The sequence below is a fragment of the Leptopilina heterotoma genome, unplaced genomic scaffold (genome assembly GCF_015476425.1).
Source record: "Leptopilina heterotoma isolate Lh14 unplaced genomic scaffold, ASM1547642v1 Lhet_26, whole genome shotgun sequence".
Lineage (NCBI taxonomy): Eukaryota > Metazoa > Arthropoda > Insecta > Hymenoptera > Figitidae > Leptopilina > Leptopilina heterotoma.
This window is the reverse complement of record NW_025110969.1, coordinates 850,215-867,535: the sequence shown is the minus strand read 5'-3', so window position 1 is coordinate 867,535 and position 17,321 is coordinate 850,215. Positions and strand designations below refer to the sequence as shown.

The 17,321-nt window shown below is 23.0% G+C and overlaps 2 protein-coding genes across 2 annotated transcripts; both read right to left on the bottom strand.

The window, feature by feature from the left end:
• Positions 1 to 337: 337 nt before the first annotated feature.
• On the bottom strand, positions 338 to 6,117 carry LOC122503306 (beta-chimaerin-like). Its single transcript, XM_043613792.1, has 7 exons — positions 5,848 to 6,117; positions 3,608 to 3,828; positions 3,088 to 3,382; positions 2,925 to 2,990; positions 1,233 to 1,322; positions 981 to 1,073; positions 338 to 590 (listed from the first exon to the last, which is right to left on the bottom strand). The coding sequence occupies exons 1-7, from the start codon at positions 5,926 to 5,928 to the stop codon at positions 537 to 539; spliced, it is 900 nt and encodes a 299-aa protein (XP_043469727.1). The 5' UTR covers positions 5,929 to 6,117; the 3' UTR covers positions 338 to 536.
• A 5,609-nt stretch (positions 6,118 to 11,726) lies between these two features.
• On the bottom strand, positions 11,727 to 16,473 carry LOC122503304. Its single transcript, XM_043613790.1, has 15 exons — positions 16,232 to 16,473; positions 15,572 to 15,771; positions 15,210 to 15,501; positions 15,045 to 15,110; positions 14,808 to 14,909; positions 14,172 to 14,374; positions 13,815 to 14,100; positions 13,650 to 13,715; positions 13,429 to 13,509; positions 12,996 to 13,198; positions 12,637 to 12,922; positions 12,472 to 12,537; positions 12,298 to 12,378; positions 12,095 to 12,126; positions 11,727 to 11,868 (listed from the first exon to the last, which is right to left on the bottom strand). Exons 1-14 carry the CDS (start codon positions 16,310 to 16,312, stop codon positions 12,100 to 12,102), a joined length of 2,040 nt encoding a protein of 679 aa, XP_043469725.1. The 5' UTR covers positions 16,313 to 16,473; the 3' UTR covers positions 11,727 to 11,868; positions 12,095 to 12,099.
• Positions 16,474 to 17,321: the final 848 nt, after the last annotated feature.

Below are 17,321 nucleotides of genomic sequence, written 5' to 3'. Positions count from 1 at the left end.
ATTTCATAAATTCTTGAAGAATGAAATGCTTTGACTTTCAAAAAATCGAAATATTGAAAAATATTATTTTATTGCAAATTAATTTTTTTTTTAGTAGCAAATATTAAATGCTGCAAATAGAAAGATGTAGAACAATATTGTTTTTAAATTTTTAAATTTGTGCTTCTCTTTATTTATTGAACATTTTTTAATTTATTTTATGCACATTTACTGCTTGAAAATTTTAACTCTATGGAAAATATATAAAAGCTGCTAATCAGAGATCCAAAAAAATCTGATGTAATAATAATAATAATAATAATAATAATGAATTAAAATATTAGGTACTAATAATAGAAAATATATTTTTCTTGCAATTCTTTATTGACAAGATTATTTATACAACAATATTTAATATTGAGGACATCGATTAGTAATAATAATTTCTGATCATTTTAATTAATAAAAACAGTTTTAAAGAGAAACAAATTCATAAAAAAGGAATAATTATTTTGGAAATTATTAAATAATGAATCTGGTTTGGAAAGTTTGCTCTTTTAAGGTAATTCTTGCTTTGTAAAATAGCTACCTTTTCTGCCAAATCTTTTTGCCTGAAATGAAAATGAATTTTTAAATTATTAATTTTTATTCAAAAAAATATTTGGCGTCTATTTTCCCTTGCGAACTTAAATTTGTCTTTTTAATATAATAGATATTCAAAATATTCGAAAATTTCAGTTTTTTTAAACTTAACTAATTTATGTCCCTGAAGTTAGCGTCGCTGCTGAGCGTTGAAAAATATTTTTTTCATGAAACCGTAAAGGATAAAACAATTTTTTAAAAAAATATAATTTAGAGAAGTTTTTAATTCTCTATAGGCAAAAATGTAAGATTGCTGATATTTTGAACTTTATCTAAAAGGGCTGAAAAATAATTTTCGATACTGATTATCGACGCTAACTTCAGAGAAATGCTAATTAAATTAAAGATTAAAGTTTTACCCTTAATTCTGCCAGATCTTCAACAGCAACACTAGAGTGTCGTCTGATTGAGGCAGCTAAATTTCTTTCTAACGAATCCTCATCCTCAGAATCCTGTTGGTAAAATGGCAAATCAGAAATAAGATGATTTACTGTTAATTAATACTTTTGTTATGTGAAATTATGAAATCATTTTTTTTCTGCTACAAGCTTGCAAATTTTGCGCTTTTTAGTTAGCAAAACTTGGGGGATAAAGTAATTCATTTATCTAACCGTATGAAATTCCAAAGAATCAGTAGAAACAGCACCACCCCAAGCACCTTGCTCGTCTTCCGCTGAGTTTGAAACATTTGGTTCAGTTCTCTAAAGAAAAAGAAAATATAACTGCAAATTACGAATCATTTTTTAAAATTGAATTTTTATGAAGAATTTCATCAAAATTTTTAATAACAATTGAATTCTTTCGGATAATTTAAAAAAAAAATTATAAGAATAAATACAATTTTCTATCATTTTATTTCAAATTTTATAAAAATAATTGAAATTCTGCGATAAGTTTTGTTATTTATAAAAATAATTGAATTCTTGCAACAAGTTTGATTAAAAATCTTTTTAAAGAATTGAATTCCTGTGAAGAATTTTATTTGTCAAAATAATTGAATTCCAGAGAAAAATATTATTATTTATGAAAATAACTAATTTCTTGTGAAGAATTTTATTCAAATTTTTTTAAATAATTGAATTTTTCAGAATTTTTAAAAACTTTTTAAAAATAATTAAATTTTATTAAAAAATTGAAAATAATTGAAATCTGACAAAGAATTAAACAAATTTTTTTTAAATAATTGCATTCCTGTGAAAATGTTTATTTTTGAAAAAAATTGAATTCTTGGGAAGAATTTTATTAAAATTTCTTAAATAATTGAATTGCTTAGAAGAATTTTATTTTTTACAAAAATAATTGAATTGTTTCGAAGAGTTTTACAGACATTTTTAACAATAATTGTATTTGTAGAAAAATGTTGTATTTTACGATAATAATTGTATTCTATGACCGATTTTATTATAATTTTTCAAATTTATAAATTATTTTATCAAAATTTTTAGAAATAATTGAATTCTCAAGAAAGAAAATAATTGATTTTTAGCGAAGAATTTGATTCAAATTCATTTAAATAATTGAATTCCCATAAGAAATGTATTATTTGTGGAAATAATTGAATTCTTAAGAAGAAATGTATTGAAAACAATTGAATTGTATAGGAAAATTTTATTAAAATTGCAATTTAATGAAATAAATCTTTTAAAGAATTTTGTTAACATTTTTTTAAATAATAGAATTATTAAAAGAATTTTATTTAAATTTTTTGAAATAATTGAATTTCTCAGACTATTTTTTTCAATTTTCTTTATATGTTTGAATTTTTTCGAGAAACTTCATTAAAAAATTTAAAATAATTGAATTGATGAGAAGAAATTTATAAAACAAATTCATAAGTAATTGAATTCCTGATAAATTTTTATTAATATTTTGTTCAAATAATAGAATTCTTTTGGAAAATTTTATTAAAATAGTAGATATGAAAAATAATTGAAATAAGGAAAATTTTTGAAAATAATTGAAATTTGGCCAAGAATTTTATTAAATTTTTTGAAAATAATTGAATTTTGGAGAAGAATTTTATTATTTATAAAGATAATTGAAATTTGGACGAGAATTTAAAAAAATTTTTGAACATAATTGAATATATGCGAAGTTATTTAAAAGTTATTTAAAAAGAAATTATTGTCAAAAATAGAAATAATTGAAGGGTTTGTATTATAATTCTTGTCAATTTCATAGTTTATAAGGCAAACAAAAAAGACACCAAAATTCAGAATTTTCCTATTTATGTAAGCGCTTCTTAAAATTAGATTATCGTTTTCTCTGTAAATGGAAATTTAAATTACTTTATCTATACTTACAGTCGTTTCATAATTTATCAATTCCTTCCAAAAACTTGATGAAATTTCCAAAAGTCTCTCAATGATCTACAATAGAAATGAAAGAAAAAAAACTATTGTCATTTAATTTTAAAATTAAAAATTTATAATGATTTATAAATTTTGAAATTAAACAAGTATCTGCCTTCGTTTTTTGGGAATTTAAAGCAAGTTCTGCCATTTGATCATCAAGCTTAAAGTCCATCAAAGTTGGTCCAAAGACTATACCAATGTTCCCAGCAGTCATTCTGTTGATCTCGTGATGTTTCACTACTTTTTGCAAATGTACTATTAAATAAGCAAGAGTATCACGAATATTTTGAGGAAGATCTGTTATTATTTCTTTCATTTTCATTTCCGATTCTTCGACGTCCTCTATATTCATGGCACTTGAAAGTTGATTGAACGTTGCTTCATCGATAAGTGAAGTTCTCAAATCACTAAAAATGGAATTTTATTGTAATTTTGTTTTTATTGTATTTTAGTGAATGCAGGGCTCGAACTAGATAGTAAAAAATTTTAGATCCCTTTACAGTACCAAAATTAAGATATTTTGATTTAAATTTTGAACTATGTATGTGATTATTTCTTTGTTCGTATAGTGTCTGTATTTTCAAATACTTTCACTGGTTCGAGCTCTGTGAATGTTATGAATAAAAATTTACCGGAAAAGTGATTTCAGATATGATGTAATTACATTTAAATTATATTCCGATATATCCGAGTCCAAAGAAAAACAATTTTGTGCCAACTTTTGTACTTCAGTTTTACTACCAGATAAGCGATATAATCCTTCTTGTTGCATTCCAGATTTTTCCACTTCTTCTACCAATTTTATTATAAGTGGATGTACCGTTAATCTATTAACGGGACGTCCATTTCTACCCTAAATGTAATCAGTTTTTGTAAATTTCGTTAAACTCACATAAGAAACCCTTGTAAAAATAGGTTGGTTATCTCAAGGCTAAAAACTAGCCTAAGACTTAACAAAACTTAACTTAAACTAAAACTTTACCTATGACTTAAGATGTCTTGAGCTTTAAGTATAAGTCTTGAGCTACTTTTAAATTTGTAGCTAAAATTTTTTGTTACATAATTCTTATTTTCATTTTCATCTTTTAAAAACTTTGCTAACTTCATTTGTATACCTAAAATTATTCAAAAACATCAATAACTTCTTTTTTAAATAAATATTTAATTATTATTACTATTTTTCCACAGAAATTAAGATTTTCAAAAATTTCAAATTCAAACCTTTTTGAAATTAAACAGCTTATAAAAGTATTATTATTATTATTATTTTATATTAAGAATATTGTTTCTGTAACTTCTTTAAAATTATTTTCATCATTTCAATTCAATTATTATTTTCTAGAGTTTTTAACTAAAATTCTTCTCTAAATCAACTGTTTTTAATAATTTTTGAAAAAGTTCATTGAGAATTTGCAAATACATTTGATTAAAATTCAATTTTACAAAAATTCGATTATTCGGAAATACTTCAATTAAATACACTGTAAAAAAAATTTTGGAAATTTTCCCAAAAAAATTTAGGAAGCAAATTTTACTAATTATTTTAAAAAATTTACTAACATAAATAAGGGAATTTTTCTAAAAAAAATTATCGAAAACTTCCTATGAATTTAGAAACATTCTCATGAAATAGCGTAGAAAAAATCCCAAAAGTTTGGAAAAATTCTCTTAAACGTTTAGGAAAATTTCCTTATATAAAAATATGGGGGAAATTTCTGAGAATTTGGAAAAATAACCATATTTGGAAAAATTTTCATGTAACTTCAAATTATTTTTAAAAAAAATTAAATTAAACTTTTTCAAAAAAATGAATTCTTCAAAATTGTCACTTAAAAGTATAGAAAATTCAAATTTTCAATGATTTTCATTTGAAACCTTTTCAAAATTATTCAATTATTTAAATACAAAAGTAAATAATTTATTCAATAATTAAATGTTTTTTAAAGTTTAATTCTTATAAAGAATTTTATTAACAAATTTTTAAATAATTGAATTCTTTTGACGAATTTTAATCAAACTTTTAAGAATAATTACATTTTTCGAAAAATTCGATTAAAATTCTACTAAAAATTATTAAAATTCTGCGATGAGCTTTATTATTTCTGAAAATAATTTAATTCATAAAATTTTTTATTTATGAAATTAATTGAATTATTGCGAAGAAATTTATAAAAAAAATTTTAATTAATGAATTTCTATGCAATTTTTACTATTTATGAAAAAATTAAATGTTTAAATACAATTTCATTAAATTTTTTTTTTAAATAATTGAATCCTTTTAGGAAATTTATTAAAATAGTTGATATTAAAAATCATTGAAATGAGAAAAATTTTTGAAAATTATTGACTTTTGGAGAAGAATTTTGTTATTTATAAAGATAATTGTGATTTTGACTAGAATTTTTCTTTAAATTTAAATTTTTGAAAAACTCCTTCATTTGGTTAATTTTTTTTTATGGTGATAGTATATACCACAAAAAAAGTTTTTTGCTGAGGATTTTTAGTAATTTTTTTTTTTTTGAAAATGAATGTCTTTTATAGCCTTTACTGGAGGCATTTGTTTATTGACCTAAAAAGAATTTAAATTGTAATTCTTGTGATAATATCGTTTTCGGGAAATTTAATTTACGGATTATTGTCTTTTAGGTTTTCGGATTTGAGTTCGCAATGTTTTTAAATGATGAAAAATGATAAATTTTAGCTACAAATTTAAATTATAATATTTATATAGTATAGTATTATATGATTTGTAATTTTTGTTTTTTGATAAAAAAAAAACAAAAAATTTTGATTTTTTTTACAAAAAAGCAAAGTATTATATAATATTTATATAGTAAAGTAAATCATAAAATAGTAATTTAGTTAAACTTACTTTTCCCCTCGAATGTGGCGTTCCAATTACTAGATCGGTGGTAAAGAAAACAAGAAATAGAAAATGTTTTAAAGAAATCATTTCTCCAAGAATTAAATAATAATATTTTCACTGATGATATATTTTAAGATGTAATATTATCTTGGAAAGATTGAGTTAAATTTCAGTTATTAAGTATTAGTACTTTTTTTTAATAAAATAGTTTACTAAAGAAAAATACTTGAAAATTTGCAGTAAAGTGCAAAAATGGTTGCTACTTGATCGTCTTTCAAAGGCGTGCGGCTTTTATAAAAAAAAAGCAATAACGTACTTATCAAATTTATTGTTAGTATACTTCTTTTCTGCATTAAAGTGATAATAATATTAGAAATTTTCTGAAAATACATGACTTTGAATTCGAAAAATTGAAAATTTTACTTTTTACTGCTTTAAAATTTTTATTAAAAAAATTGACTCTTCTGGATATTTTGCATAATTTTTATAAATATGTAATTTTTGTCCGCCATATTGGACCCGCCATTTTGTATTTCGTGAAACTGACATCGGCTTCGTAATCAATGAACTTAAAAATCCTTTAACATCAAATTTTTACAAAAATCACATTACTTTAAAAAATTTAGTCTTTTAAAGTATTAAATCAGGATAAACAAATCTTACAAAAATTATTTTTGAATCATAGTCACATTTATAATTAAAATTCTTTAAAAATTCGATTATTTTTATATATATTTTTCAAAAATTCAATTATTTTTAAAGGATTTTACAAAATTTCAATTTAAAAAACTATTATCTTTAAAAAATTATTCAAAAATATTTTTAAAAAATTAATTGTAAGAATTTTTTTAATATAATTTTTTGAAAATATTATATCTTAATAATTTAAAAAAAAGAACTTATTAAAAATTTTTTAATTTATTTCATGCACATTTTTACTGCTTTAAAATTTTGACTCGAAGAAAAATTTATTTTATATTTAAAAATACATAGCTCATAATCAGAGACCCTGAAAACTCTGATGCAATAATGCGTAAAAATATTAGGTACTAATAAAAGAAAATATATTTTTCTTACAATTCTTTATTGACAAGAATAATAATACAATATTTTATATATTGGAGACATCAATTATTAATATAAATTTTATAATAATTTTCTTACGGTAATAATTACATTTCATTCTGTATTTTATTTCCCTGAATTTTTCCTAATTATTATCAAAAATATTTTCTTTTTTCTTATCCTGATAATAACTTCAATTTAAGTTTTTGCAACATTTAATTACTTTTTCCAAACTTTAATTTAAAATTCTTAAAAAAAATTACATTTAAAAAAAAATGAATAAAATTTTATAACGTAAAATTTATTTCAATTCATAATATTTTCAATTATATTGAAAATTTAATTTTAATCATATATTTTAAATTATTTACGGGAAATTAACTATCAAAAACAATTTTAATTATAATTTTTCAAAATTAATTTTTTTCATAATTTGTAAATTTAATTATATTCAAAACTGAAATAATATTTGTTAAATATTTATTTAAATACTTATTAATTTTTCCACTTATTTTTTTCAAATATTTCAAATGATTTCATTTTGAGGCCTTTTTGAAATTTAACTATTTCTAAAAATAAAAAAATGTAATTCTTCCAAAATGCAATAACTTTTTTGGTTGAATTTTGAAATAAAATTTTGTATTCAAAACTTTTATTGTTTCTTAAGGAAATCATAAATTAATAATTTTTCAAAATAAAAATTTATATATTACAGATTGACAACAATTAAAATTTTCAAAAAATTCAATTTAAAAATCTTTTGAAATTTAATTATTTCTATAGATCTCTACTATGATGCTTCTAATATTAAATTATTATCTAAAACTCTAACTAAAATTCATTATTAAAATCATTTCTTATTAAACAGTTTTACGAGAATTAAATTATTTAATTAAAAAAATAAATAATGTATTGAATATTTGTCAAAATTAAATTCTTTCAAAGAATTTTAATAAAATCTTTTTTTTTTGAAAAATTTTCAATACTTACGCAAGTGTACATATGAGCATGGCCAGAGAGAAACTGAGAGTACGCACGTAATGCAAATCGCTCTTTCCTTTGAAAGTCTGCCCCCTCGCGGCCAAAAGTCCCAAGCTTAGGTGGTTGGCTATATATATTGCCTAAATCGGTGAGCTTGCACACATATGTAAAACGCAATGGCTAAGCCGAAGTACAATCGGAAGCACTCGTGATCGCTCGGAAAATGCAAGGAACGCGAACGCGAGGAATAGAACTAAAAAGAGGTTATGACAATGTTTTGACATTTGTACACATCATTTATGCAAAGTTTTTTGTGGTTTTTATGCTGATAAAATTTTGCATTTACACCAAAATTTGCAATAGTTTAATGTGATAGATAACAATAAATTAATTTCCAGTTTAAATCCGGCACTTTTGCCTATTTAAAATTTCTAGTTTCAGAACTATACAAATTATGATACATATACACAAAATTTCAGAAGCATTAATTCCCGAAAGACTTTTACAGTACATATTTATACACTTTTTTAAGTGAAATATATAAAAATTATTTCATCAGGAATTTGAGCGTATAACATTTTAATTAAGGCTTTTTATTTTGACATATATTTGATTAAATATTTATAGGAAAAAATTCTTCTTTAGAAAAAGAGGAATTAAAATTGGCAAATAAATATTGTGTCGTCAATAATTCTAATTATCAACATTTATCAGTATTTTTAATTTTTATACTAAGCGATTTAAATCTTTCTATTACATAAATAAGGGTAAATTCGGGAATTTTATCAAAAGCACTGGAGAAAATATTAAATTTCCAAAATTGAGAAAAAAATTCTCATTTTTGCCATGTCCAGCAATCTTTGACAATATTGAAAGCATTTAGGAATTTTTATTAATTCGCTTTCTAAATTTTGGAATCATTCCTAATTTTTATACAAAACTTTTGACTTTTTCCATTTCTGACAATAACGGAAATTTACGTTATGTTAATGTTTCAAATAAAAGTTTACAATTGGAAATATTCACAAGTCAAATAAATGTCAAAAAGTCAAAATTCTATCTGGAATACAGGAAAAATCGAACAAGAATAAACTATAAGTATACGAATTAGTAAAAATATTTACTAATTTAAATCAGTGACTAACTTTTTGCTTTTGAATTACTACATTTTAATAATAAATTAGTAAAATTTAAAAATTACTATTTATTAGTAAATTAGTAAATTAATGAAAATTAGCTTCTAGTTTTTTAAAATTCAATATTTTCAGCATTTTCTATTACATTTCCGAAAATTCAATTGCATACAAAAAATAATAACATTTCAGAATTATTTTTAACATTCTTAAGAAAAAAAATCATGTTCAAAATTTTTAATTGAAATTCATAAAAAAATTAATTAATATTTTAAATTATACACAAATCCTTTTGATAAATTCAATTATCTTCGAAAAATTACATAAAAATGTTTTTAAAAACTAATTTTTACAATTATTTTTAATAATATTTTAAGATTGAATTCAACAATGTAAATTCAAACAATGTATATAAAAATTATTTAAAAATATTTTTAAATAATTAATTGTAAGAATTTCTATGTCATTTTTTAATAACTTAAGAAAAAACTGTAGAGCGTTACAATTATTATTAAAAAAGTGAGTTTTTATTTTAATAATTGAATTTTAGAAGAACTTTTGAAAAATTATTTAAATTAATTGATTCAGAAAATAAGTTTAGTTTAAAATTGTATAAAATATTTGAATTCAGGATGGGTTATAATTGTAATTTTTATAAATTATTAGAATTCATAAATTTTACTCATTTTCCGTAAACATTCATATTTTCCTGTAAAAAGAATTTTGTCAGGGAAAATAATTTTAATGTCAGTAAATTGTCAGGGAAATTGATAAACTGAAACTTGTGACCACCCTGATTTAAAAAAATAAAATTTACAAATTAAAAAGCGAAAAGTCAGACACTGATTGAAATTAGTAAACATTTTTACTAATTCAAAAGTAGAGAGTACTTATACTAATAAATATCTATACACACATTATGATTAGAAAAAATTTAATTTAATTAAATTTGCTTAATTCTTCGCAATTAATTCCACACCGAAAAATTCTAACCTACAAAAAAAATAATTTTGGATGCTTTAATTTAATTAATTATTAACCTTAAATTAAACATTATTCAAATCTACACAAATCAATACATTTTTAAATAAATAATAATCAATTTTTAAAAAAATAAATTAAAATATTAAGAAATTAATTCCATCTCCCTAAAGTAAATGTATATAAAAAATTAAGAATTAAATTAAATTATATTTAATTATATTGTGTAGAATTTTTTTTGTAAAACTTTTGTGGGTATAGAGATAATTTTCTAAAATTAATTTGAAGAGAAATTCAAATTCAAAAAATCTATAAGTCAAAAGAATTTAATGATTTTCTGAAAACTGCATTATTTATTTGTGTAGAATTATTTAGTGTTTAACGGCGTAGACTCAATTATATAAAATTATATAAAAATTAATTCAAGATGAACTATACAAATTTAATAAAATGAAATTTTATTTAAAATCAATTTTAACAAAAATTAATTAATTTTTTCTCTTAGGTATGTTTACACTAATTATTATTTTTAAAAAAATTAATTAATTTTATTAAATTAAATTTTTATTTTTACTTGAATTAATTTTAATTAATTAATTAAATTTCTTAAAAATTAATTTTTATTCTTTTCACTTGATTTATTAATTATATTACTTATTGTGTAATAATTTTCAAATCGCAATAGTAAGATTGAATAAAAGAAGCACGCACATATTTCGCTGTCCTTCTCTTTTTCTTTCTCAGCATTGCGATATTACTTTCGGGTTTCGGGACTCAAAATCATTTTTCGGCCTATTATCAGATTAGTTCAGTTCTATTCTTCGCGTTCCTTGCATTTTACGAGCGAACACGAGTGCTTCCGATTGTACTTCGGCTTAGCCATTGCATTTTACATATGTGTGCAAGCTCACCGATTTAGGCAATATATATAGCCAACCACCTAAGCTTGGGACTTTTGGCCGCGAGGGGGCAGACTTTCAAAGGAAAGAGCGATTTGCATTACGTGCGTACTCTCAGTTTCTCTCTGGCATGGCATAAAAAATGAATAAAATATTTATTGTTATTTTATTTCTTTTTGTTGTATACAGAGATAATTACATTGATTTCGTAAATTCTTGAAGAATTAATTTATTGCTTTGACTTTCAAAAATTCGAAACATTGAAAAATGTTATTTTATTGTAAATTTATATTTTTTGTTAGCAAATATTAAATGCGGCAAATAGAAAGATGTAGAACAATATTGCTTTTAAATTTTTAAATTTGTGCTTCTCTTTATTCATTAAACATTTTTTAAATTTATTTTATGCACATTTACTGATTGAAAATTTTAACTCTATGGAAAATATATAAAAGCTGATAATCAAAGATCCAGAAAACTTTGGTGTACACGGAGAGAGAATATATATTAAATTTTGTAAAAATATTTTCAAATTGGGGAAAAAGTGCAACAAAGCGAAATTTTGATATAGAAAATACTAAACTTTAAAAAAAGTTTTGCGAAATTTACTAAAGTTATATTAGAATTTAATTAATATTCTTGATATTTGATATAATATTATACTAAATTTCACATAAATTTTTTTAAAGTTTAGTATTTTTTATATCAAAATTTCGCTTTGTCGCACTTTTTCCCCAATTTGAAAATATTTTTACAAAATTTAATATATATTCTCTCTCCGTGTAATAATGAGTTAAAATATTAGGTACTAATAATAGAAAATAGATTTTGCTTGCAATTCTTTATTGACAAGATTAATAATACAATATTTTATATATTGGGGACATCAATTATTAATATATTCTCCCATAATTTTAATCAACGAAGACAGTTTTAAAGAGAAAAACATTCACAGAAAAAACAATAATCTAATTTCAAGACGAGCCTACTTAAATAGGAGCCAAGAATATTCTCCACTTAAATTAAGTGAGAAATATTCTTACAATAAGATTGATATTCTAATTGTAAGAATATTTCTCACTTAATTTAAGTGGGGCCACTTAATTTAAATAGAGAATATTCTTGGCTCCTATTTAACTAGGTTCTTCTTAAAATTAGATTATCGTTTTTTCTGTGTTCACAAAAAACACTAATTTATTTTAGAATGTATTATATTGTATTGTTGCCTGAAATGAGAATGAATTATAAAAATTAAATTTTCCATTCAGCGTAGCCGTATGTGTCATAAACTGTAACTTAAATTTATCTTCCTAATATAATAGATAAGCATTTAAAATACTTGAAAATTTAATTATTAAGATTAATTTATTCAACAGTTTTAAAGTTTAAAATTTTACCTTCTTTTTTGACGATCTGCCTGAATCAGACAGTCTATTGATTGCTTCGTCTGTATTTAAATTTAAAAGATCTTCTGGAGCCTGTTTATAAAATAAGAAATAAGATAATTTACTTTCTGTCAACTGAAAATATTAAATAATTTTTTATGCGGCGTCTGCTTTAACTATACTTACAGTCGATTCATAATTTATGAATGCTTTCCAATAACTTGAAGGAATTCTCAAAAATATTCTAATGATCTATAATAGAAATAAAAGAAAAACTATTGTTATTGAACTTGAAATGAAAATTTTGTGATTAAGATTAATAAATTTAAAAGTATTAAAATATATCCCTGCCTTTTCTCTGTCGGTATGAACTAACAAGCTTTCTTCACCTGGATAACGCATCAGAATAAGTGAAAAAATGGAAGCAATTTTCTCCTCAGTCATTTTATTTATCTCCTGCAGTTTCACTACTTTTTTTAAATGTATAATTAAATAAGCAAGAGTATTTCGAATATCTTGAGGAAGTTTAGATAATATTTTTGAGATTTCATATTCCCATTGACTTAATTTTTGAAAGTTTAAAAGAACTTTTAATTTGCTAAACGTTGCTCTATCGATAAGTGATGGTTCCATACGCCTAAAAATGAAATTTTTCTTGTAATTTTGCTTTTAATTATAATATTAGTAAACGTTATGAATATAAAAATTGCCTTAGTTCTCTTTGGAGACATAATGTCATTACACGAACATCATATTGCGATATATCCGTTGTTGGATCAAGACAATCTGTTGGCAAATTTATCCTTTTAATTGATTTATCATCGTCAGAATATAATCCTTTTTGTTTCATTCCAGTCTCTTCCACTGCTTCTATCAATCTCTTCAAATTTGTATATTGTGTCATAGATGGTTGCTAGATGGTAATTTAATTTTTTTAATTAAATTCATTGAAAAACACATTTTTGGTTGGTAACATTTTTGAATATTTCATGAACGTTTTGTAAAGTATTTTAATTTTTTAAACTTTATTTTGAATCGGATTATAATTGCAGTAGAATGATTACTGATCATTCACTTTTTGTGGCACTTCGGAGTCAAAATGAATCATGGAATACACTAGACTGAACAGCCTTCAGATATTACCTCATTTGAAGCTGAAAATTCTTCACGAGGAGCACCACCCCAGGCACCTTCTTCTTCCCCTAAATTTGTAGATTCATTGTTCTAAACAAGAAGAAAATAACGTTATAAATTAAAATTACTTTCCACTTAATGATAATCACCAGCAAGTGATACATAAAAAAGTATTAAATATTTATTAGGTTTTAGTAAATTAGAGCGGCGTCTGCATTATCTATACTTACAGTCGATTCATAATTTATCAATGTCTTCCAATAACTTGAAGGAATTCTCAAAAATATTCTAATGATCTATAATAGAAATGAAAGAAAAACTATTGTTATTAAACTTGAAACTAAAATTTTGTGATTAGGATTAATAAATAAAAAAATTTATAAATGTATCCCTGCCTTCTCTCTGTCGGCATCAGCTAACAACCTTTCTTCACCTGCATAATGCATCAGAATAAGTGAAAAAATGGAAGCAATTTTCTTCTCAGTCATTTTGTTTACCGCGTGCAGTTTCACTACTTTTTTTAAATGTATAATTAAATAAGCAAGAGTATTTCGAATATCTTGCGGAAGTTCAGATAATATTTTTGACATTTCATTTTCCAATTCTTTTAAATTTTTTAATCTTGCAGCAACTAGTAATTTTTTAAACGTTGCTCTATCGATAAGTGATGGGTTCAAACGCCTAAAAATTAAATTTTTCGTAATTTTGCTTTTAATTGCAATATTAGTAGACGTCAGGGCTATAAAATTCACCTTAATTCTCTTTGGAGACATAATGCCATTGCACGAACATCATATTGCGATATATCTGTGTTAGAAACAAGACAATCTTTTGGCAACGTTGCCATTTCATTTGACTCATCGTCGTCAGAATATAATCCTTTTTGTTTAATTCCAATCTTTTCCACTGCTTCTATCAATCTCTTCAAATTTGTATATTTTGTCATACCTGATGGCTAAATGGTTATTCAATTTTTTAAATGAAATTTATTGAAAAACACATTTTGGGTGCTAACATTTTTGTATATTTCATGAACGTTTTGTAAAGATTTTTAATTTTTTAAACTTTGTTTTAAGTCGGATTATAATTGCAGCAGATTGATTATTACTAATTGATCAAAATGGGTCATCCGTAAAACATGTGATATTTTATGGGGTGATGAACATGTTACTTCTTAGCAATTAACTCTTAAGTAATAACTAATTAAAAATTTTAAAACTGGAAAATAAGAGATAAATTTGTTTTGAAAAAAATAGTTCCAAAGAATAGAAATGAAAAACTATTGTTATTCAATTTTGAAATTAAAAAATTATAGTTTTTAATTTTGTTATCTCTTATTAAAAATTGCTAATTGTTTCTAAGGGGTCATCTGTAAAATATGTAATTACCTCATTTGAATCCAAAGGACCAGCAGTAACCGAAGCGCCTTCTTGTTCTTCATCTGAGATTTCACTAGCGGATTCAATATCCTCAGGAGCAAGAAAATAAAACTGCAAATAAAATATAATTACAATCCACTAAAACAGATTCATTAGGAAGTGATTCTTATAACGATACCTTCGAAATATACATAAAATTTCCTTTGGATTTTCAGAGGAAATGTGAATTACTTCATTTATACTTACGACCGATTCAGGATTCTTCAATTCCTTATAAAAACTTGATGGAATTTCCAAAAGTTTCTTAATAATCTAAAATAGAAATGAAAGAAAAACTATTATAGTTTAAGTTTTAAATTAAAAATTGTAATTAAAATTTATGAATTTAAATATTAAAAAATATTTATCTGCCTTAATTTTTTTTGGATCAATGTCACGCATTCTTTGTTCATCAGGTTTAAAATGCATTAAAGATAACCTAAAGGCATTAGCAATTATCTTCGGTGTCATTCCGTTTATCTCCTGTAGTTTCACTACTTTTTTCAAATGTCTCATTAAATAAGCAAGAGTGTAACGAATTTCTTGCGGAAGGTCATATAATATTTCTTTCATTTTATCTTTTAATTCTTCCGAATTTTCAATTTCCAAGGCATCTGAGAGTTGATTGAATGTTGCTTCATCGATAAGTGATGGCTGCAAATTCCTAAAAATTAAACTTTTTTGTAATTTTGCTTTTATTCGAATATTAATAAATATCATAAATATAAATTTACCCTATTACTGCTTTGAGACAGAATGTCATTACGTGAATATCATATGGCGATATATCCTTGAATGGATTAAGAGATTCTTTGGCCAATTTTTTCATTTCAAGTACATCACCATCAATAGTGTATAATCCTCTTTCTCTCATTCCAGATTTTTCCACTTCTTGTATTACTCTTTTCATAATTACATTTACCTTTAACCGTTGCTAAATGGAATTTAATTTTTTTTAATTAAATTACTTTAAAAACATTTATTTCGGGTGCGTAAAATTATTTTATTCATTTCGTGAAAACTTTTTCAAGATTTATAGTATTTATAAACTTTCTTTTATCTCAGAAAATAAATGCAACAGAGATTGAATATTGATTGATTTTATTAATATGACTAATTACATTTCCGAATGGAGTCAATGTTTCACGTTATATTTTGAATTGTAACAAATATGAAATTTAATTTATTGATTAACATGAGCAACTAATGAAATCCAATTATAGTCTTGATAGAAATTTTCTATTTTAAATTTTGGCGTCAATAAAGAAACAGGAAGTTTTGATTCTATGTTTTCATACAATTGTTCTTTTCTTTACATAAAAAAATTTCATTTATAGTTCGAGCCCTGTGTGGTAAAGTTAAATCTCATAAAATAGTAATTTTGTTAAACTTACTTCTTTGGTAAAAGGTGGTACACCGATTACTAGATCAATGGTAAAGAAAAGTAGAAGTAAAAGATATTTTAAAGACGTCATTTTTCTGAAAATTGAATTTAATATTTTCACTGATGTTGTGTTTTAAGCTATAATGTTATGTTGAACAAATTGTGTTAAATATTAGAGTTTACTACTCAATTATATTTCAACAAAAATACTCAACAAACGCCTGCAGTGAAGTCTTTTAAAGGCATGTGCTATTAAGAAAAAAAATAATAACTTACTAATAAAAAGTTTATATTTGGTATGCATATTTATTTCTTTTCTGCATTACAGTGATAATACTATTAGAAATTTACTAAAAATTCATGACTTTGAATTCGAAAAATTGAAAATTTTACTTTTTACTGCTTTAAAATTTTGTTTAAAAAATTAAATCTTCTGGGTATTTTGTATAATTTTTATAATTAATTTTCGAAAAAATTGTTTTTTCGATTGTTTTTTTTTAATGTAATTAGGGAAAATGGGCAAATGCCCATTCGAGTTATGAATTTTCGTAGTTTTTGCTTTTAAAATTAAACCCATTCTTGAAGCCATATAATTCTAAATAATTGTATCTAATTATAATTGAAGCAAAGAAAACTGAAAAATAGCGACTTTTTGACATTTAGACAAACGTAAAGCCTTAACTACTAAATAGATTTGTAAAATACTGTGAAATATTATTAATTGCGTTAAAATATCGAGATATAACATATTTCACGAAAGTTCAATACACTTTATAATTTTTTGAAATATTAAATAAATTTTTCTGCAAAAAATTGAATTTTTTGAAAATTAATCAAACGTAGAACCTAAAATACTACACTCTAAATCTGAATCAGTAAAAATTTCACTGATTTCAATTCAGTGGCCCAGTTTTCTTTAATTCATCAGTGGGATTTCACTGAGAATCAGTAAAAACCACTGATTGTCAGTGAAATTCCACTGATGACTATTAAATAACTTTTGCTTTTAATCTTTCGAAGAAATTAACGTTTTTTATAACGTTCATAGAATCTTTTTAATTTTATTTTTTTGTGGAATTGATATTTCTTACAAGAATTAA

What these genes read in the sequence shown, in the direction of transcription:
- LOC122503304 (XM_043613790.1), bottom strand. Translation starts at nt 16,312, where the DNA reads ATGACGTCTTTAAAATATCTTTTACTTCTACTTTTCTTTACCATTGAT. An exon ending in CTGATGCCGACAGAGAGAAG is followed by an intron (nt 13,716 to 13,814) that starts GCAGGGATACAT and finishes TTTCTATTATAG; the next exon opens with ATCATTAGAATATTTTTGAG. An exon ending in TTCATACCGACAGAGAAAAG is followed by an intron (nt 12,538 to 12,636) that starts GCAGGGATATAT and finishes TTTCTATTATAG; the next exon opens with ATCATTAGAATATTTTTGAG.
- LOC122503306 (XM_043613792.1), bottom strand. Translation starts at nt 5,928, where the DNA reads ATGATTTCTTTAAAACATTTTCTATTTCTTGTTTTCTTTACCACCGAT. An exon ending in TATCTGAAATCACTTTTCCG is followed by an intron (nt 3,383 to 3,607) that starts GTAAATTTTTAT and finishes TTCCATTTTTAG; the next exon opens with TGATTTGAGAACTTCACTTA. An exon ending in ATTCTTTGGAATTTCATACG is followed by an intron (nt 1,074 to 1,232) that starts GTTAGATAAATG and finishes TTTTACCAACAG; the next exon opens with GATTCTGAGGATGAGGATTC.